General features: G+C 37.8%; 1 protein-coding gene across 1 annotated transcript; it reads left to right on the top strand.

The window, feature by feature from the left end:
• The first annotated feature begins 10 nt into the window (after nt 1–10).
• LOC138807211 (dihydrofolate reductase) lies at nt 11–22,169 on the top strand. Its single transcript, XM_069992804.1, has 6 exons — nt 11–253; nt 635–684; nt 2,644–2,749; nt 7,664–7,790; nt 12,006–12,121; nt 19,222–22,169. Exons 1-6 carry the CDS (start codon nt 168–170, stop codon nt 19,298–19,300), a joined length of 564 nt encoding a protein of 187 aa, XP_069848905.1. The 5' UTR covers nt 11–167; the 3' UTR covers nt 19,301–22,169.
• The last annotated feature ends 1,032 nt before the right edge of the window (nt 22,170–23,201 follow it).

Genomic DNA, 23,201 nt, shown 5'->3' with positions numbered 1-23,201 from the left:
TGCGCGCGTGCGCGTACGCTGCGACCCGTTCGCGCGGCGAGGCGGGAAGAGGCGGGGCCTCGCCTGCACAAATAGGACGGAGGGGGCGGGGCGCCCGCAATTTCGCGCCAAACCCGCGGCGTGCATCATTTGTTCCCTAAAAGCTCGAGTCGAACGCTGCTGCCGGCATGGGGCGCTCGCTGAACTGCATCGTCGCCGTGTCCCAGAACATGGGCATCGGCAAAAATGGGGACCTCCCCTGGCCCCCGCTCAGGTACCTGCTGGGCCTAGGTGGGGCGACTGGAGCTGGCACAAGCTGCCGCTGGCCCAGGCACGGCGGGGCTGCGCCGGGCTGGCCTGCGTGCCGGGGCTGCGGTGGGACTTGGAAGCCGGATGGGCCGTGGGTAGTTCTGGCTTCCACCACCGCAGCGCCGGGCCAACCTGTTGATTTCCGTGAGGATCCTGGGGCTGCGCTGGCCCTTTGCCCCCTAGCGCTCTGACCTGGAGCAAAATCCCCGCCCTGGGCTAGCACCATCTACTACACAGAAAGTTTACCCTGGGCAGAAAGTTTACCCTGGGTAGAAAGTTTACCCTGGGCGTTGCAGCCTGAGCCCGCGGGATACAATTCTGAGTAAGCTGTTTTTCTGCCTTGCAGGAATGAATTCAAGTATTTCCAAAGAATGACCACAACCTCTACAGTAGAAGGTAATGTGAACTTTAAAGGAGATTTGCCATGGTAAGCTGCCACCTCCCCTCCTACCAGTCAGTGATCGTACACAGTTCCTGATTTAACGTTCTTTTTACGTGTGCTGTTCGTTTGGGGGCAAAGTGCCAGCAGAGGTTAGTGCTTTGGAATAGTTGCTGAAAGAGGTGGTAAAGCCTGAGCATGGGCAGTGGGATGTAAAAACTTTTAAACTACTGGATGTAGGTGGCTCACCTCTGTAATACTAGCCTCTCACTCAGGAGGTTGAGATCTGAGGGTTGGATTTAAAGCCAGCCCAGGAAGATAAATCCTTGAGACTCTTACTCAATTAACCAGCAAAAAGCCAGTACTGGAGGCGTGGCTCAAATAGAACACCAGCCTTGAGTGAAATCACAAGAACACTAAGAGCCCAGTGTGTGTGCACAGGCGCACACACACTTACACGCACATATTTTTAAAAAACAGTTATGTGATATTGAGTGTTGGATATGTACAACTGAAAGGTAATGGAAGAAGTCATCAAGCATCTCTCCGATTACCAGTGTGGCCAAGTCTAGGTGACCTGGAAAATAAATGAGTGGAGAATGGGTTGCAATTGTAGACAATTTTCAGTTGCATGTTTGACATCCAGGATAATTTCATTCCTAGGGGAAGAACTAGGTAAATTGAGCCATTGGAGAGAGGACTATAACCAAAGAAAAGAATATGAATGAAAGGATATTCTGATGAAAACCTAAGAAATACATCCGTTTGTGGTGAGGAGGAATGGCAACATAAACCATGAATCCCCAATAGTCTAGGTGTTACACAACATTAATAGGACAGACAAAATGCCTTTGTATTGGCCCTCAGGTCACTGGTGTAAATGGGATGACAAGAAGCCTTTTTAATACAAACCACTCCCAAGAATCCTGAGTGTGGTCTGGTACTTGTTAATATTACCTTGACCAAAATATCTAAGAGTTCTAAGTATTTAAGTAAAAATGGAAATCATATGTATAAACATTTTATATAAGAAGCATTATTCTTGAGGTATAATACTGAAAGGTATAGAGGCACAGCTGAACGTATTTTTAAGGTTAAGATAAGTAGAGCATTAAAAACTTCGTGTGTGTGTGTGTGTGTGTGTGTGTGTGTGTGTGTGTTCGTGTTCGTTTGTTCATTCATTCATATGGCCATTGTAGGGCTGGAACTCAGAGCCTGTACGCTATCCTTTAGCTTTTATGCTCAAGGCTGGCATTCTTACCACTTGAGCCACAGCTCTGCTTCCCAATGTTTAGGGTTTAAGGAGATTAAGAGTCTCAGACTTTCCTGCCCAGGCTGGCTTGGAACCATGACCTCAGATCTCAGCCTCATACTGAGTTAGTATTACAGGCGTTAGCCACCAGTGTCTAGGCAGGACCTATTTTCTAAAGTACGACAATAAATCTATAAAGTGCATAAACATGAATGGTATGATTACATCCAACAGCAACTGTAATAGTACTTATTAGGAGGTAAGCTTTGTTCTACATCTCTAATCCCCTTAATGGCTAAGTGTAAGAAGTATTCTTTTTTATCTTTAAACAGTTTTACAAAGCAGTTGCCATTTCACAAAGCAATTTGACTTTTTGTCTTTCTAAGGAATTACATTATTTTTATCTTCATTGTTTAGCTAAGGAAAGTAAAATGTGTTAATATGATTTGTATAGTAAATGACAGATTACATTCAACTTGAGCACTTCAACCCTGAATCTTTTTTCTTCACTGCAGTGGTTGCAAGTAGTTAAAAACAAACGCTGGGTTAGATAAAAAAGAAAATGGTTACCGTATTTAGATAGTGATAATTGTAGAGCTGTTTTAGTTTTTGTAAAGACTATCCACTAGATGTCAGTATAACAATCATATCTGCCTACATGTGTAACTATGAAAATATATGTATATTCCCTAAATGCATTTATTCTCCCTGTGTAACTTTATAGGTAAACAGAATCTGGTGATTATGGGTAGGAAAACCTGGTTCTCCATTCCTGAGAAGAATCGACCTTTAAAGGACAGAATTAATATAGTTCTTAGTAGAGAACTCAAGTAAGTACCATAACATAAACTCACCACACACAATTTAAAAAATTGTATTGTTTCTTAGGGCTCAGATCAGTGTGAAAGAATGAAATTGTATAAAAGTAACTATCAGGCTGTTTAATATCATTAAGGTAATTACAGAAAATGAATAAGCAGCGAATGCCATGCAACAACTTATTCTGAAGTTACATTAAAATTAAATTTCACTGTACTAGATACTTTGCACATTTATTTGCAATCATTAGTCTGGGCTCAAATACTAACTATACAATATAATAGGTAACTTTTTTTCTAGTTCAACAAATATCAAAATACCTATGTGTTAAGATTTACCAAAATTAAGTGGCTATCATTCTCTAGATTCAATTCTCAATTCAATAAGATGTGAGTTTTGAGTCCACTATTATTCCTAGTTAGTTATAATACAAAAATTATACTTTGGGGGCTGGGAAGGTGGCTTAGTGGTAGAGTGCTTGCCTATCATGCATGAAGCCCTGAATTTGATTCCTCAGAACCACATACACAAAAAAAGCTGGAAGTGGCTCTGTGGCTCAGGTAGTAGGGTGCTAGCCTTGAGCAAAGGAAGCTCAGGGACAGTGCCCAAGCCCTGAGTTCAAGCCACAGGACTGGAAAATATACATATATACATATATATATATATATGTATATTTCATACATGTATTCTTTATCCAGCATCTGAAGTTAAAAACATTTCAAAATACTGAGATAATTCAGGAAGTTTCAGAAGAAGGAAGCATCTGTGTCTACTTGACTTCTGCTAAGAATTTTCTTGTCCTTCAAACTAACAATGGTACTCCAATAATAATAGTTCCTGATGTTTGGAAATGCCTTAGGGATTTGGGGTGCTGGGGGAATACCAAGATAGCTCATGAAGTCAACTCCAGTAGCTGAATTCGACCTTAGTGGCTTCAATGTCATTTACTTCATTTATGACATGTACTGAGGTTTTTCATTGGTTATTCATACTGGTCCTAACCTACCATAATAGCTTTCTGAACCTCAGGGAGTTTTTTGTTTGTTTCATTTTATTGTGTTTTTTTTTTTTTAATCTGGTCAGAAGTTACTGAATCAAGATGCTGAACATTTCTTCCTTAACAAAATAATCCAGTAAAAAAAAAAAAAATTCAGAATACAGCATGTGAGGGAGCTGCTTGCTTGTGGTAATTGGGGAAGGGAGAGCTAGAGAAGCAGACCCAGTGAAGATGGGTCTACAGTAGTTTCTTTGCAAGGAATTTGCTATCACTGATGTAGGGGATAGTTCCATAAGACCAAAAGTCTTTAGAGTGGGCATCAGGGAGGACAGACTAGAACTCTCCAGCAGGGGCTACAGTTCTACAAGTAAAATTTCTTTGGGGAAGCTTCATCTCTTCTTGTGAGGTGGTTTGTATTTTGATGAAACCCACCCATATTAAAGTCATCTACCAAATACCTTGGCAACAACACCTGGATTACTATTTGAATAATATACTAGCCAAGTTAAACCCGTTATACAGCCATACACTGAGGGTTTCAGGCATATGAAGATTTTCTCCCATATCTGTACTAGACTGGAAAATGCCTGGCCATTGCACTAATTGCCTCTGGTTGATGTGCAGCCTGTCATCTGCCTCCATCTTCATGCTGTTCTTTGTCCTGGTTGCTAGGATATTTTGATTATCCTTCTCTTGGTAGAATCCAGATTCACAAACTGTATTTCCATTCCCAGGGATTTTTTTTTAATACCATATTCTTGAATACTACTCAAGGTTATTTATGGCTAGCTTGAGCTAAAACAAACATAAAGGAATCTCAGTGGGGGAGATGTTCAGTTAAACCAGCATTTCTTTTCAAATGATGAGTCTAATTTCTTCTGTATGACCCTCCTGTGGTATATGTAATTGGGTTTGGTTGCTTCTTATATATTTACATATAACATTGGTATATTTTGCTTTTTTTTTTTAAAAAAGAAAATTTAAAGTCTTTATTATATGGCATGCCACAGTAGTAGTGATACCAGTCAGTAAAAAAATTTATTAGGCTTCTTTCTTGCCCCTTCTCTTGTTTCCCTACCTGCTGGCCAATTGCATGCATATGCTGAGCACCTGCGTATGCCAGGCTCTTCTGAGTCTCGCATAAAGTACCAGCACTTACATATTTGTTTATGCAACCTTTTAAAGGTACTTGATTTTGTACCTCTCCCCAGTGTAGAAGAAACTGAATCTCAGGGTAACCCATTCCTGCTATGTTTTTACACTGAGATAGGGTCTTCTGCCCAGCCACAAACCTAGACTGTGATCTGCCTTTAGGGTTCCCACAAAGCTAGGATGACAGGTATATACCCCCTCATTTAGCTGTTAGTTAAAAAGGAGTCTCAACCAGAGTTGTAGTTAAATTAAATGGAAAGCCTACTAGGAACATCTCATTTAATTCTCTGGGAGTTACCTGGAAGAATACAAGATTCTCCATCACAAATAACACACCAAACATGTCCACACATGTTGACACAGATTATGTATACTACCACCTACCAGCCTTTTCTTGTTGGGGAATCAAAACTCAGTTAGTTTGAAGATATATTTGTAGCTATATAGATATAGATATAGATATAGATGGAAAGGAAATTAGCAATGAAACAAGTCCTAATATGGAATGTTTCAGTCCTTGCTTATCGTGTTCTTTTTTAGAATGTATTCTGTGAACAAGCTGATGAACTCAAACATTACCTCAGTTTTTAGGCATTGCTGAGCATATTTCCTGTAAAACATTTCTGAACTGCTAAAAAATCAACTATTTTTCTAGTGGCAATATTGAGATTTGATTTCCAGAGTCTTGTTCTTTGCTATGCAAGTGCTTTATCACTTGAGCAATGCTCCTGGTCCTCCTTGCTTTTAGTTTATTGTTCAGGTAGGGTTTCTTTGTTTTGTCCAAGGCTGACTTGAAACCACAGTCCTCTTGTATCCAACTCCTGAGCAGCTGAGATTATAGATATGAACTACCACACCTGGCTCAGATAGCAATATCTTACAGAACCCCAGCACCTTTTTTATAACTTAAATTTGAAACAAATCGTTAATCTCATCTTTGTTTTTTTTTTGTCAGTCGTGGGGCTTGAACTCTGGGTCTAGGCGCTGTCCCTCAGCTCTTCAGCTCAAGGCGAGCGCTCTACCACTTGAGCTACAGCACCACTTCCGGTTTTCTGGTGGTTTATTGGAGATAGGAGTCTCACAGTCTTTCCTACCCGGGCTGGCTTTGAACCGCGATCCTCAGATCTCAGCCTCCTGAGTAGCTAGGATTACAGGCATGAGCCACCAGCGCCCGGCTACCTACCAGCACCAGGCTAATCTTTGTTTTTCATTTCCAGAGTTACTACAAAGTGTAAGGAATTATTTATGTCACAAAATTATTGTCCTTTCTCGTAGACATTCTTGCCAATAATTTGTCCTTCTGGGAAATCATATAACTATTACCCACCAGCTGCAGGAATACCTCTTCCACTTTCTCATGTCAAGTTTTGTTGTTGGTTTTTTTCCATTTGTCTCCTCTCATTAATGCTTACTTCATCATCCTTAGTTCCTAAAATCACCTCAACTATCCCTGTCATCCTACACTGTTAACCAGACTGTGTTCTCTCCCAAGTCCCGGTCCCTGTTTCTTCCACTTTGGATCCTCTTTCAGCAATCTAGTCCAACTAGTTCCTGCAGCTTCCCTGCTAACATCAGGCTTTTAACTTCAACCTGACCTCCATTTTCTTTTTCTAGCCTGAGTCAAAGAATATTCTTTGCTCTATCCTGTCTCCTTCCCATAAAGATGACAGAGAGTGGAGAAAAGTCAAATAGATACCAAGAAGAGAGGGAGCCTACTGCTAAGAGAATGAATAATCTCCATTAGTTCTTGATTAATCATTGTCATAACTACCAGCTCAAGGGCAATTACATAATACTTTTAAAGCACTAGGCTGAGAACTTGACAGCGAATTAATATGTCTCTTCTGTATCTAATTACTATGAGAGCGTAGATTCTGTAGGTCCCCTCACCTCCTCACCAAAATGAGTGAGTTCTGGAGGTTGAAAGACATTGAGCTAGTCATTGGAAACAATGAAATTATTTTAAATCCTCTTCCCTTCTGGGGTTTAATTGTTACACTGATTTTCAAATACTTCACCCATTTTGGTTTTGTTCAAAACATGAAAGTCCTTTCCCAAAGTAACCACATATTAACAGTTTGACTATTGCTCCAGTCTTTTCTACAGTCATCAAACCCTGCTCTTTCCAGCATTTTATCATGTAAATTTTCAAACAGAAAGACATGTAAACAGCAGCTCTATGCCCTCCACCTACATTCTCTCAATACCATTCTGTGGTGCTAGTTTTATCACACCCATCTGTCCATTAGTTGGCTTTGTTTACATTTGTATTTCTTTAAAAATTGCAGATATTAGTATATTTCTGCCTATATACTTCATATATATCATTAACTGTAATTTACTATTTTATTGAGTTTTTCTGCTGAAGTAAATATTTTTGCTAAGTTCTGACAAGTTTATACCTGTGTAAGCCAGACCCTGGTCAAAGATTCAGAACAGAACATTATCTTAACCTCCAGGGAGCCCAGTCATGGTTTTACCCAGTTAATCCTTACCCCCTATTACAGGGACAACTATTGTGATTTTTTTCTAACCTCATGAGATACCACATGAGGTTTTGTGTTTCAGTTGATAAGGCTCCTTTGTGTGCAAAATGTATACTAGATACTGCTTATAGACCATACTGATGTTAAGTATTTTTTACTGAAATTTCATATTTATGATGGTTCTAGTTTTATAATCACTGCTTCTTATTCAGATTATTATACTAGTATGTGTAGATTTTTCAAAACCTGTGATTTTTCTTTTTTTTTTTTCTTCCCCCCTGCTCCCTCAGGGAACCCCCACAAGGAGCTCATTTTCTGGCCAAAAGTTTAGATGAAGCCTTAAAACTTATTGAGCAACCAGAATTAAACAATAAAGTAGACATGGTTTGGATAGTAGGAGGCAGTTCTGTTTATAAGGTAAGTAAAATGATCTATAAATAAACTAAATGTTCCCCCTACTTTATTTCAGCTCTCTTGCCATTTAAAGAGAAGATGAGAAGATAGGATATAACCCATTGTTTGAAACTAAAAATTTAAACCATGAGCCTTAGAAGGAGCACATTATCACTACTTACAAGCTAAACAACTTGTGTGCTAGAATTGTCATTTGACACTGCCATGCCAAGGAATTTCTTTAGTCTATACCAGTTATTTTCTTTTTTCAGTCTAGTTCTTCTCCTTAACTATTTTTTAACTGGCAAGTAAGAGCACAGATATTATGAACAAGGTGTTTTGAAATACATGTACATTTCGCTAAATTGAGCTAAATAATATGTATGCTACCTCACTTATTTTTTGTAGTAAGGACACTTAAAATCAATTCTGAGCCATTTTTACAAGCACAATACATTGTTACTGATGATAGCCATCAAGTTATACAATAGACCCACTAAATGTACTCTTCCTATAGAACTGAAATCTTTATCCTTTGACCAACATCTTCCCACATATCAGTTTATTTTCAGCTCAAAACACTAGCTGAAGTTTCCAGGTTAAAACCATCCTAAAATTCTTTCTGAGAATTACATTCACACCTTACTGTGTTCTATCTAGATATGCTGTTATCTCTTTGTTTCTCTGAGAAACGTCTCACTGAGAAAAGCATAGGGCTCTCAGGTGATAGGTAACTCAATGTATGTTTGTTCAAAGTAGAACAAAAGCTTTTCCTCAACAATTTGCATATAATGTGAGGGTACAGGATATGATGTCATATCATAAGGAAAAATAGGGTACAAAAGAATTTTTTTTCCATTTTTCTTAATAACTTCTAACGTTAGATTTTTTAGGAGCTCTTTGATTCTTAAATATACTCTGTGTGTGTGTGTGTGTGTGTTACTGATGACCTCATACTGTGTGTGTGTGTGTGTGTGTGTGTGTGTGTGTGTGTGTGTGTGTGTGTTACTGATGACCTCATACCCCTGTATCACTTGAATTAATCCTCTAGCCCCAGATTAATATTTATGGACACAAAGAAATTCAGTCCATACCCTTTTAGGCTTATGGAAACATATATCCACTAAATTTATTTGAGAAAGAACAATTCTAGGCTCCTTCTCAATTTCTTACATTTTTATAACCTTATTTTCTCCATTTATTTATTTTTTTTGGGGGGTGGGGGGTCAGTCATGGGGCTTGAACTCTGGGCCTGGGCACTGCCCCTGAGCTCTTCAGCTCAAGGCTAGCACTCTACCACTTGAGCCTCAGCCCCACTTCCAGCTTTTTCTGCTTATGTGGTGCTGAGGAATCGAACCCAGGGCCTCATGCATGCAAGGCAAGCACTCTACCACTGAGCCACCTTCCCAGCCCCTCCCCATTTATTTTATTTGATTTTTTTCATCCAAATATGAGTGTCTTCAAGAAAACTAGTTATTTGTTTTGTTGAGAAACTCACATTTTAAATGATTCAATACCATATTCATCTGAAAATGAATGATTTGAATACTATAAAGTATGTAAACATTGTGGTAGGAGCACACAAAAGGAAACTGCTCATGTCATGGCAGCAGAGAAGTAAAAAAGTTTGAAGAGACAGACTATTGTCCTAATATCCCCTTCATTGTCCCAATGGCCTAACTTCCTAACTACTGGGCTCCACCCTCTTGAGGTTCCACCTCCTCCCAGTAGCAGCATAGACTGGGGACCAAGCACCCAAAACATGGCCTCTGAAGATTGTTGAAAGCCCAATCTATGCCAAGAATCAATCCTCTTCACAAATCCTGACTCTAAAAATCTGCACTTCTTAGACAGCATCCCCTTCCATTTTATGACCTACCCTCAGCAAAATGGACCCTTATGTTCTCTAATAAAAGCAAGTATTTATTTCTGTATCTCTAAGTACTTAATACATGTGATGTAGATATGCCATACAGACAGCTAGGTTACAGATGTTATTTCTTTTCTACTTTTGTTTTTAAGACAGTTCATAGGAGAGTAAACATCTTTCACCACAATTTTATGTTGTCTATAAAACAGTGACTTAACTCTCTTTATATTTTATAAAACTATATAAATAAGTAAATTCTATAAGTACTTCAATGCATTTGTATAATTTGATTTATGGTAAGGAAATAAAACCTGCAGTTCTTCATTATTCACCTAGCTTCCATCATTAATAGATGGTAGATCATTCAGGCTGATCTTTCGATAGACCACATAAATAAAGCTTCATTGCCACATAGCCGTGCCTGTCTGTCTAGTGTTGTCTGTTGTCTGTGACTGCTTTTGCCTAAATAGATGAAACCCTCTGGCCTTCGAAGCTTAAAATACTTAGTATATAGACCTCTATGAAAAACTTGGTTAATTTTATACAACTTCGGATGGAACTGTGGTAAGTACTGTAAGTCTTTCTAGTTGGGCAACAATAAAAATTAGTAGAATATTTAGTTGTAGCAAAGATACTAAAGGATTTAATATAACTGGAAATATCAAAAATGGAAGTTGAAAGTTTGTTCTGTGCCCTTTTTAGGAATTTTAGTGATAACACAGACCTGGAATTTCATATATGTATGTATGTATATGAATTTTTTTCCTGTTCCTTATGTATGTTTGAGGAACAAAAATTATTACTGCTTTCTTGGATCTACAGTTTGATTTTGTTCTTTCGTTTTTTTGTTTGATGCTGGTACTTGGGCTTGAACTCAGGGCCTGAGCACTATCTCTTAACTCTTTTGCTCATACTCTACCACTTGAGCCACAGCTTCACTTTGAGCTTTTTTATGGTTGACTAGAGATAAGGGTCTCATGGACTTTACTTCCAGTCTGATTTCAAACTGCAATCCTTAGCTCTCAACCTGTGAGTAGCTAGGATTACAGGTGTGAACTACCAGTACCGAACTGAATGGGCAATTTGGAGTCATCCTTTCTATTAAAATTTTAAAGTATTTGTTCCAAACCAGCTTTTTTTTTCTATAAAAATTATCAATAAGGAAGTGGCACTGTGACTCAAAGGATAGAGTATTCAACTTGAGCTGAAGAGCTCAGGAACAGTGCCCTGGCCCAGAGTTCAAGCCCCATGACTAACCCAAAAAAAAAAAATTAATAATACTATATGCAGCAGAAAAATTATCAACAAAAAAGACTAAGAACAATTGTTAACAATTGTTATAGAAGCATTTCTAATAAGAAAGATCTCATAAAATTGTATTATATTGTCCAGTAATGTATATGTAAATTTTCCTTTGGGTTTAATTCTTTTTTTTTTTTTTTTTCAGTTGTTTATAGGGCTTGAACTCAGGGCCTGAGCCCTGTCCCTGAGCTCTTTTGCTCAAGTCTAGCAGTGCTTTACCACTTTGAGACTTTGAGCCACAAGGCCACCTCTAGTTTTCTAGTGGCTAATTGGAGATAAGAGTCTCATGGACTTATCTGGGCTGGCTTCAAACAAGTATCCTCAGATCTCAGTCTCCTGAGTAGCTAGGATTACGGGTATAAGCTACCAGTGCCCAGCTTTGGGGTTAATTCTTAAAACAGCAGCCAAAGGAAAACACCAAACTGAATGATTAAATTAAAAAAGAGGTTTTTTTGCTTTGTTTTGTTTTGCTTTTTGTGCCCTTCTTGGGGCTTGAACTCAGAGCCTAGGCACTGTCCCTGAGCTTTTGTTCTCAAGGCCATTGTTCTACTATTTGAACCACAGCTCCACTGTGGCTTTTTGGTGATTAGTTAGAGATAAGAGTCTTGTAGTCTTGGGCTGGGAAGGTGGCTCAGTGGTAGAGCACTTGCCTTGCATGCCTGAGGCCCTGGGTTCAATTCCTCAGCACCACATAAGAAAAAAGCCGGAAGTGGTGCTGTGGCTCAAGTGGTAGAGCGCTAGCCTTGAGCTGAAGAGCTGAGGGACAGCGCCCAGGCCCAGAGTTCAGGCCCCACGACCGGACCCAAAAAAAAACAAAACAAGAGTCTTGTAGTCTTTCCTGCCCCAGCTAGCTTTGAACAGAAGGCTTCAGATCTCAGCATCCTAGGTAGCTAGGATTACAGGCATGAGCTACCAGTCCCTACCTAAAAAGGAATTCTTGTAAGCACACCAGCTTATAAGCTTACTAGCTTTACTACCTGATATAAACTTAACTAATTAAAATGAAAGTCTTAGAGTTTCTCTTTTGACACAGATTAAGAAAATGTATATTTCCCTTTGTTTTAAAGGAAGCCATGAATCAGCCAGGCCATCATAAACTATTTGTGACACGGATCATGCAGGAATTTGAAAGTGACACATTTTTCCCAGAAATTGATTTGGAAAAATATAAACTTCTTCCAGAGTAAGTAGAGAGTGGTTAACTAGTCTAAAGTATGTTTGCATTGCCCTCTTAAGGATTACAGAAAAGAGTTGATTTTTTTTTTCTCCTAGATTGAATTTGGGATAACCATGTATCAGATAGATACACAGACAGATTAATAGCAACATAAATAGATACTATAGTAATTTGGGAAATCAATTTCAGCAAACTTGGAAATGATTGGATATTTTGTTTTACCTCTGTCTTAGTAACATATATTAATTATACAAAGGAATTCATTTGTGACATTTCTATATAATGGACTTAGATTAGATTCACCCCTTCTGTTATTTATTACTCTTCCTTATCTCTTCCACTTTTTAAGTAATTTCTAATAGGCTTAATTATTTTATTTTCATATATATATATATATATATATGAAGTACCTTGATTATATTCACACCCTGCCCCAACCCCACATAACCTTCCTTTTTGCCCTTCAGCTGTTTCTACTTCAAAACAATCTCTTCGTTCTTTTTATGTTTGTTTAGGTCTGGATTCTACATAAGAGAGAACATACAATGTTTGTCTTTTTTAGTCTGGCTTATTTTATTTAATGTAGTGATCTCTAGTTGCATCCATCTTCCTATAAACAACATAATTTCATCCTTCTTTGGCTGAGTAATACTCTGTTGTGTATCTATACCACATTTCTATTTTATTACCCATTTTTCAGTTGATGGCCACCTAGGCTGATTCCATAATTCAGGTGTTGTAAGTAGTCCACTAGAAACATGGGTACAGGTGTCTATTTTTATATGCTTACTTACATTCCTTGAAGTATATGCCAAGGAGTGAAACAGTCAGATTATATAATACCTCTGTTTGTAGTTTTTTTGAAGAACCTCCATACTGATTCCCATAGTGGCTGCATGAATTTGGAAGGGTTCAGGTTTTAATGATTTTTGTCAAATGGAAGAGCTATTATTAGTCCATTCTAGGAAAGTCAGATTGTTCTAGGCACTGAAGACATTAGTAATGACTTGGCTTGCCGATATTGCTGTCAACTGGAGATTATATTCCTTATAGTAGTAGAGAGGGTAACAAATGACAGTGATGAAAAGAAGTACTGCATATAGAATCAAGGTGCTCTGAGGTAGTACATGCTGTGGCCTGAGAAGTCCTCTCAGACAGGTAACAAGTAAGATAAGAACAAAATGAAAGAAACCAGCCATGCAGAAGCAGGAGAAATATACCAGGAACCAGAAACAGTTCAGAGACTAAGACAGAAATACCTGAACCTGAAGAATACTACAGGCATTGGGAAGAAGAAGAAGGCTAATGGGATCAGACCTGCTGCATTTTTAGACAGCTGTGACAGCTGTGATAGCTATACATGCTTTATATGGAGTGGACCAGAGGAGGCAAGAGTGAAGCAGCAACCTTTAGTTGAAGTGGTTCAAGTCAAAGATTAGCCGATTTTGATTAATGTGGTAGCAGTAGGTGGAGATAGAGAGAAGAAATTACATTTGTGACACTAACATGAGACCACCTGATTTAAAATAGTATTTCAGTTTACAAGCATCATTCAGCTATTGAGTATAGAGAGAATAAAAGAAAAATGTTTCATCAGTACTTTTAGACCTGCTTTTAACACATTCTTCTAAATATTCTATTTTGTCTAGCAATTATTCTGTGAGTGTACATTTGTTTTTTAAATACCCAAAGGAATATTAAGACCAAGATCCTTTTTTTAAGTAGTTAGGATTATAGGCACAAGCTACTAGGACCTCAGCTTTCTTGGGCTCCTTATTCTAAAGAAAAATTGAAAATTGTAAAAACTAAACAGCTGAAATACAGACTTCGGCTTAGGCTCCAAAGGTGATTACACAGAAAAACTACATTTGATGATTTCATATATGTTATGTTAAAAAAAAACTTCGTTATTACTGATTCTCACAGTAGGTAAATATAGATCTCAGCTCTTCTTCACTTTTTTCTCTTGGCTATCACCCACAAGAATGAACTACTGAGGGACACTAGTAATCCTAGCTACTCAGGAAGCTGAGATTTGAGGATTCTGGCTCAAAGCCAGCCTAAAACTCTTACCTCCAATTAACCACCAAAAAGGGGAAGTGGAGTTGTGGCTAAAGTTGTAGAGCACTAGCCTTGAGCACAAAAGCTCAAGGACAGCTGCCAGGCTCAGGAAGGAAGGGAGAGAGAATGAGTTACTGTGTGAATCTCTTTCATTTCAGTACTTTTCCAAATCTTACTGTTCCCACCTGGAACTCTGCAAAGCTATGACCCTTCAGGATCCTTGATAAATAACATTCTGACTCTTATAGGAAAGAAAATGTTAACAGCATTCACACATGGTAACATTCACTATTGAAAGTATGTAACTTGTTATGTATTTGCCAGGTTCTGCAGCCATCATAACAATCTCAAGTAGTTATAAATGTGAGAGAGGTTTCTGAACTCAGTTATCTTCCACTGAACCCAATCTGTGTCTTTATGCCAATGCCATACCACAAACTTGATAATCAGGAATATATGTATATGTCTTCCAATTTTGTTTTATTTTGCTTTGCTATTCTAGGTCCCTTACATCTCCATATGAATTTTATGACTAGTGTTTTTGTTTGTCAGGAAGCAAACTGGTAGATACTGATAAATACTGTGTGTATGAAAATCACTCTGAGGAGTATTCTCATCTTAGCCGTATTGTTTTCTAAGCTTTTAGCATATGACAGCTTTCTGCTTACTTAGATCCTTTAATTTCTTTCAGTAATGTCTTATAGCTTTTAGTGAATGTCTTATATTATTAATTCATTAAATTTCTTGAGTATTCTATTGATGCTATTATAAGTGGTCTTTTTTCTTAATTTTATTCTCATACTTCACGACCTGTTTATAGAAATACAAGTGGTGTTTTGCTTATTGAACTGATATCCTGCAACTTCACTGAATTCATTAGTTGTGAGATTGCTTAGGACTTTCTATATATATTATAATTGTTGGCAGCAAATAGAAATAACCTAGTTCTTTTTCAGATCTGAATTTTCTTTTTTAATTTTTCATGCCAAATTACCTTGGCTCAAATCTTATACAATATTTCCTAGAAGGTGAGTAGAGCAAACATGCTTAAACACTGTTTCCTTGATCTTAGGTAGAAGCATTCAGCATGTTACATGTGGGATTGTCACACATGCCCGTATCACCCTGAAGCAGAGAAGAGCCCTTCTCTAGTTCATTGAGTATTTTTTATCACAGAGGAATGTTAGATTTTTGTCATTTGCTTTTCTGAATCTACTGAGATGATTGTGTGATTTTTTTTTGTCTATTAACAAGTGCTTTAATATACCATTAATATGAAATACTACTTAGTTTTTATGTTAACTTAATCTTACATTATGGTACAAATTCAACTTGGTCATTCTTATAACCTTTTTTTAATGTTGCTCAATTCAGTTTGCTAGTATTTTGTTAAGGATTTTCACATTTACATCTCAAAGCAATGCTGAATCTACAGAGGTTTATTTGTTCATGTGTCTTTTAATGTCGGTACCTGATTTTGGTATTAGGAAAAAAACTGACCTTGAGAATGAGTAAGAGACACCCTCCTCTTCTCTTTCTTGGCACAGCTTATGAAGGTTTGGTAGTATTTCTTCAAGTGTCTTAGAAAAGTTTAATGTTGAGTAGATTGAGATAGGAACAAAACCCTTGCTCAGAAGCAGACATTCTCAACAAGACTGAAAGACAATGAAAAAAATCTCTCTTCCATTGCAATACTTGTAGTTTTCTGTGATTTCAATGTATATTACCAGTAGGGCAACCTCCTTAACATGGAGTGGAGGGAATTCCAAAGGGCAAACATGGAGTAGGTCAGGCTTCATTAAATAGAGAAAAAAAGGAAAGCTCCAAAAGACTGTAACACTGCTCCATTTGGAGACTTTCTCTCCAGTCCTCAATATATTAGAAAACTTGTCATTGCTCCCTATTGTCCTGAAACAACCTTTGATCATTTTCCATTTCCTCTTTTTCCCCCTCCATACCACCTCCTTAGTTTAGACTCCCATTATCTCTATCAGTATCCTTTTGTGGTGATCCAGGCTTCAGTTCAAATATAGTATCTTTTATTAACTCTACTTCTTGGCTTAGAAGAGGGAAAAAAATTAGTACTAATATAATGAAATAAAAATGAAAGTGAGAAGTATGGTGAGGTTTAAAAAAAGATAAATTTAGAAAGTAGATGAAGCCACAAATGATTAAAACCTGAAAACAGAAGTTAATATTAACAAAGTGAGATGGTTTTACTCTGTGTCTGCCTTTTTTTTAAACTCCATAGATCATTGCTTCTGCAAGTATTTTTCTTTGGTGGAGGGAGTGGGTAATTGGGGTTTTAATTTTATTTTATTGTAAGGTGTTGTGTTGTACAGAGGGGTTACAGTTACATAAGTAAGGTAATGAGTACATTTCCTGTCAAACATGTTTACCTCCTCTTAAGTATTCTTTCAATGGTACCATACCAGTCTGTCCTATGAGGTTCTGTTCTCAATCATCCATCTTGGAAGAAATCTTTCTATCTCAGTCTCACATGAATCCCCAACCAAACTAACAGGCCCAAATATATATCAGCAGGTTCTTGTTTAAGGAAAAATACGCTTTTTCTTGTAGTTACCAGCCTTCCTGTAACTATCTAGTCAAAAACAGATGAATACCAAAGAAGCTGTCTCCTTGATTATTGCTGTAATGCCTGAGGCAGGCTAACTTTAGTAAAAAGATGTATTTGGCTCCCAGTTCTGGAGGTTTAAAATCATACCAATGGCATCTCAGCACCAGTTAGAGGACCTCAAGAAAACTGAGATCACAGTGATAGGAGCATGAATGGGGAGAGATTATATCTCCAAAGAGGAAGCCAGAGAGAGACGAGAGTCCCATGGGCACACTTCCAATTTACCTAAGTACTTCTTCTTAGGCCTCACATTTTAAAGGCTCAAAACCACTTCCTGATTGCCCTAGAGAAGCCTCCAGCACATGAACCCATGGAGGACAAACAACATCCTAAACTGTAACTGAGACAGTAATTGGCTCCACAGCTAGGACGGATGCCCCTTAACAGACAGATAGCTGGAAGTAGATCTTAATGTTCCTCTTCAGACTTCACCACTTCCAACTCTCTAGGATGTTCCATATTTGTCTACACTCCTTTTAAATGTTTCCTCTGGAGCCTATGTCTTAAAATCTTTTATTTCGTCTTGTTTGCAGGGTGTGTTGTGTGTCTGTGTGTGTTATTTATTGGATAACTGTTTTCAATAATTGGGTTTTTTTGGGGGGGTTCCAGTCGTGGGGCCTGAACTTTGGGCCTGGGCGCTGTCCCTCAGCTCTTCCGCTCAAGGCTAGCACTACCACTTGAGCCACAGCGTCACTTCTGGCTTTTTTCTTTTTGCTTATGTTGTGCTGCGGAATCGAACCCAGGGCCTCATGCATGCAAGGCAAGCGCTCTACCACTGAGCCACCTTCCTAGCCCCTGTTTTCAAGAATTCTGTTTGCCTCTTTGACCTTCTATCTCTGAGCTATGGTCCTTTGTCAGTTCAGATCTGGTGTTTATTTATTACCATTGCCTTTCTTGATGCTTCAAGTTTCTAGAAAGGAGTCCTTATGTGGGTAGTTCATAACAAATAGGTGATGTTCCCAAATTCTATCACCAGATTTGAGTTCTGAATCCAAGTGTGCATCTTAGACAGAGTTTATTCTTTGGAAGTTTTCAATTATGGTTAAGCGGTAAGTTTGACCATTATTAAAACAAATGTATGAGTAGTAGAGGAAGAAGTGAAAGTGAAGAAGAATTAAATCCTCCTCTTCACAGAGGAGATTAATATTAATTACCATGGCTACCGATCATATTCAGCCAGCAGGATAGTTATTTCTAAGTTGTTATTCTTAATTGTGAAAGGAACGTCTTGGTACTTTGCTTTTGTCTTATTAACTGACAGTCTTGACACTCTTGAGAATTGTGCACATGCAAAAAATATGTAAATGCTACTTTTCATGACTCACTCCAAAGAAACTAAAATTATGGTTTTAAAATAGGCCTGGCTTTTTATTTTCTTTAATAAAAACAGCTCTACTACTACTTAAACAGTGGAACAGCAATAGATTAGAAATGGTTGGCAAATAGAAACATGGTTTGTTAGTCTGAGATATAAATTACTACAGACAAAATACCATTGTGTTCTCCTTATACATTGTTAGGCTGTTTGTTACTTTCTGTCTTTCTTTTTATCACAATAATCTCTGTAATTAGTCACTGAAGAAATTAATGTCTGACATTATTTAATAATGTATATCACAAGAAATTAATTTTTTTGTGTCTTTTGCCTACCATAAGTTTCGAAAGTAGTTAAAGGGACAAAAACCTGTAATACTGTTGGAGCATTTTTCATGCCAGGCGCAATGCCAGATTTTTTTATGAGGATACCAGCCAGTGGCAGGCATGAGCTAGAGTTAGAGCATGAGTTAGAGGCAGCAGCTGCCTCTAACCCCCACCAACACACACTGAGTGAAGTAACAAGGTTTGAGTGACAGGAGTACAGGTTTGGAGCCCAGGGGTTAGGGCAGTATTGAACAGAGAACTTCTTTTGAATGGGAAGCTGGAAGGAGCAGATACCCGAGGGTAGCAAAGATCAGGTAGATAGGGAGTTAGAACCATGTGTGGCATCCAGGAAACAGAATCCATATCCTGCATGGATTCTAAACAGCCATAGATGATATTTCATTTTTCCTTTGTTTAACATATGAAATATGGTACCAATTTGGAACACTTGCAAAATATGCTTAGGAAATTTCATGTTAGGTTGGAGATAGAATAGATACAAGACAAACTGTTTTTAGAAAAGAATTAGGAATCAGGATAAGAAATTGCACTTCATTTTATAATCATGTAATTTGCTATTTTGTCTTACCATTTGTCTATGTTGTATCTTAGCCTGATAGTCACTTCAACAGTGGCTGAGTTACCATTTGGAAGAAAAAGGGAAAACTGATTGACTCACATACTGTGGACGCCTGTTGGGTGAGAAGTCAGGGGAGCTCTGCTTTCAGTGGATGCTACTTAAAGCACACGTCCTTTTCTTTTACAGATACCCAGGTGTGCTCTCTGAGGTCCAGGAGGAAAAGGGCATTAAGTACAAATTTGAAGTATACGAGAAGATTGATTAATATAAAGATGTTTTCTGGTTTATTTCAAGTTGTGCCAGACCCTTCGCCCCTTAAAATTAATGTATTTTTACATTGGAAAAAGACATATATTTACTTTAGATCTATAATTTTTTTTGCTTATGTGTTTTCTTGCATGCTTGTTTTATGGTTCTAGAGATCAAACACAGGACCTAACACATGGTAGGTTTGCACTCTACTACCCAGTCACAGTCTTAGCCACTGGATAATTATATCTAAGCAGTATGTTTTTATTCCTCATTAATATTAGGGAGGTTATATTAAATACCATTTAGGAAACATCTCTTGGCATAACTGGCTCAGCACCCTTGCTCCAAGGCCAGAACTAACTTCCTCCCAATACCTGCTCAAGGCAACATATCTATCTGCAAAAAGGCCTGAAGTGGGAGAGTGCCCTGGGAACATGAGTTAATGTAAGGGCCCACAGAGATAGGAACTAGATAGATAAGTCTATAGGGCAGGGACAGGAACAGAGAGCTATAACTCACATTTTTAACAAAATTAGATCAGAGTTGGGCATGTGAATTATTCTGTGCACATCACACTTCTGAACAAAGTTCTTTTGACTTAAACAGGGACTCAGTAAATTGAGAACTCCATTATTATCTATAGGGATGGTCAAGAAACAGAAGGAGATTACCTAAGGAGCACTGTGAGACCTGTGAAATTTCTTTCTAATCTTTTGTGGGATTCGAGGGCCACTGTGGTAATGTTCTTTACCCAAAAGAGAGCAATAAAAATGATAGCTGCAGTTAAAAATTCATAGAGATAATGAACTAAGAATGGATATTACTAGAAACCAAAATTAGCAAGTTAGAAGCTAAAACTTTACAAAGTTTTTTTAAAAAAATGAGACTAAAGTGTGCTACCATGTTAGCAGGATAAATTATTTGGTATGCAAAAGAAATAGCATTTTCTACTTTAAAAACCTGAAAAAGGAAATTAAAACAGAACTTAGAAAGTGGCAAAACCTCCCGTACTCCTGGATTAGAAGGATCAACATCGTGAAAATGGCAATACTTCCCAAGGCTATCTACAAATTCAATGTAATATCTATTAATATTCCAGCCTCATTCTTCAAGGAAATAGAAGAGGCAATCCAAAAATTTTTATGGAACAATAAAAGGCCCCAAATAGCAAAAATGATCCTTAACAGAAAGAACAGTGCTGGAGGAATATCAATACCAAATTTCAAACTCTACTACAAGGCCATAGTAATCAAAACAGCTTGGTACTGTCACTAGAGGAGACCTCAGGACCAATGGAATAGAATTGAAAACCCAGAAATGAACCAACAGACCTATAGCCATCTAAGCTTCGATAAGGGAGCTAAAAAATAGAATGGAAGAAAGACAGCCTCTTCAGTAAATGGTATTGGCAAAATTGGTTAATCACTTGTAGAAAACTAAAGCTAGATCCTTATATATTACCCTGTACCAGAATCAACTCCAAATGGATAAAAGACCTTGGAGTCAAAGCAAACATTCTGAAAAAATTACAGGATGGAATAGGAGAAACCCTAGGTCTCCTTGGCACAGGCCGAAATTTTAACAGAGATCCAGAAACACAACAAATCAAAGAAAGGTTGGACAAATGGGATTGCATGAAGTTGCAGAGCTTCTGCATGGCAAGATCAATAGAAAGCCCATGGATTGGGAGAAGATCTTCACTAGCCATACAATGGACAAGGGTCTCATATCTAAAATATACTTGGAACTCAAAATATTAAATCCCCCAACAACTACCCAATAAATAAGTGAGCTAAAGACTTAAAGCGAAACTTCTCTGAAGAGGAAAGAAGGATGGCCAATAGACACATGAAGAAATGTTCAACATCCCTAGCCATAAAAGAAATGCAAATCAAAACAACATTGAGATACCACCTCACCCCAGTTAGAGTGGCTATAATCAAGAACTCTAATAACAACGGATGCTGGAGGGGATGTGGACAGAAAGGAACCTTACTGCATTGTTGGTGGGAGTGTAAACTTGTTCAACCACTTTGGAAAGTAGTATGGAGGTTCCTCAAAAGACTCCACCTTAGAGCTCCCCTATGACCCAGCAATCCCATTTTTTGGGCATTTACCCAGATGATCACAAACCAGACCATACTAAAGCTACCAGCACAACTATATTTATCGCAGCATTATTTACCATAGGTAAGATAAGGAAGCAACCTAGATGCCCTTCAGTAGATGAATGATCAAGAAAATGTGGTATATGTGCACAATGGAATTCTATGCCTCCATCAGAAAGAATGACATTGCTCCATTTGTTAGGGAATGGAAAGACTTGGAAAAAATTATATTAAGTGAAGTAAGCCAGGCCCAAAGAAACATAGGTCCCATGGTTTCCCTTATTTGCAATTACTAGTATATGTCTGAGACAAGCAGAAACAGTCAGATAAGTTGATGTTAGGTAAAATGAACCCCAAGATAAGGATTCAAATGTTTTTTCTTGTGATTGTTTCTAACGTATTTGTAAGATGATTTCTTTGTTGCTTTGTATGTCCCTCCCCCACGGTGTAACCCCTGATCTCACTGTATTTGATGTTGGTATAATTTGGGGAGGGGAAGGGCAAAAACATTGTTTAAATAGGGATACAGTTGGACCCATTGCAACAATGAGATGTACAAGACATTATGTCAAAAACCGAACTTCACAACTTTGGCGGTGGGGACAGGGGATGGGAAGGGGAAACAAAGGAGGCAACAATGCTTGATAAGAAATGTAGTCATAAATAAACATAGTTGTGCTAGGGAAAAAAAAGAAATGTACTCATTACCTTGCCCATGTAATTGTAACCCCTCTGTACGGTATTTTCACAATAAAAAAAAAAAAAAAGCATTTTCTGCCTTGTAAATTGACACAACTGTTTTAGGGTATAAGTTAGCTGTATGAATTGGAATTCACAATATCCTGGATTTGGATCAAGGGCTTCCATTTCTAGAAGGTTATTGTAAACAGAGAGATGGACCCGGAGATATTTGTTGCAACAGTTTTTCTAAACTTGGAAGGACCCCCCCCCATGTCAACCAATAAGGAAGTGAGTAACTAGTCTATAAAATGTGATGGTCTGCAGCAGTTAGAAGGAGTTAAGTACTAAGAAAATGCCAAAGATTTCTGAGGTTACAAAAATTGTGTATGCTACTCATTTTATTAATATTAGTATATATGTAAAGAAAAATGTATGTTCTCTACCCCCATTTTTAGCAAATCATTTCTGTTCTAAATGCTGAATGTGCATATTCAAATGACCTATATTTTTGAATTTTTTCAGTTCTCTGGAAGTTATGGATGTATGAACTTTGTTTATTCACTTCATTCCATTACCTAACTTGGAGCCTGGGACAGAGAAAGCCATTGCATAATAATTAAATCTAGGATAAATCTATTTATAAAATTTTAAATGTTTAACTTTTGGGGCTAGAAAGGTGGCTCAGTGGTAGAGTGCTTGCCTTGCATGCATGAGGCCCTGGGTTCAATTCCTCAGTACCACATAAGCAGAAAAAGCAGGGAGTGGCACTGTGGCTCAAGTAGTAGAGCATTAGCCTTGAGCTGAAGAGCTGAGGGACAGCACCCAGGTCCAGAGTTTAGACCTACGACTGACAAAAAATAATAATAATAATAATAATAAAAAATAAAAACATCAGACACAAAAAAAAGTGTTTAACTTTTTGTTAAAAAAAAGAAAAATATATGTTACAAATAGTTGACAATATCAGACTAAATCAGTATTCTCTATATTAGGTACATCTACTATGATTATTGTTCTTGGACATACTATATATCTTTAAGAAAAATTGTTCAGATAATTAAGGCATTTGTGTTCAGCAATAAAATAAATATGCAGAAAATCGGGTAAAAAGGAGCTTCTGAAAAT

The sequence above is a fragment of the Dipodomys merriami genome, unplaced genomic scaffold (assembly GCF_024711535.1).
Source record: "Dipodomys merriami isolate MVZ:Mamm:240054 unplaced genomic scaffold, mDipMer1.0.p SCAF_416, whole genome shotgun sequence".
In the NCBI taxonomy this organism is placed as follows: domain Eukaryota; kingdom Metazoa; phylum Chordata; class Mammalia; order Rodentia; family Heteromyidae; genus Dipodomys; species Dipodomys merriami.
This window is presented reverse-complemented; position numbering and strand designations above follow the sequence as displayed.

Bases quoted from the DNA above. Each gene is read 5' to 3' on its own strand.
- LOC138807211 (XM_069992804.1), top strand. From the start codon at position 168: ATGGGGCGCTCGCTGAACTGCATCGTCGCCGTGTCCCAGAACATGGGC. The intron at 685-2,643 runs GTAATGTGAACT...GTAACTTTATAG, and splicing joins CACAACCTCTACAGTAGAAG to GTAAACAGAATCTGGTGATT. The intron at 2,750-7,663 runs GTAAGTACCATA...CTGCTCCCTCAG, and splicing joins GTTCTTAGTAGAGAACTCAA to GGAACCCCCACAAGGAGCTC.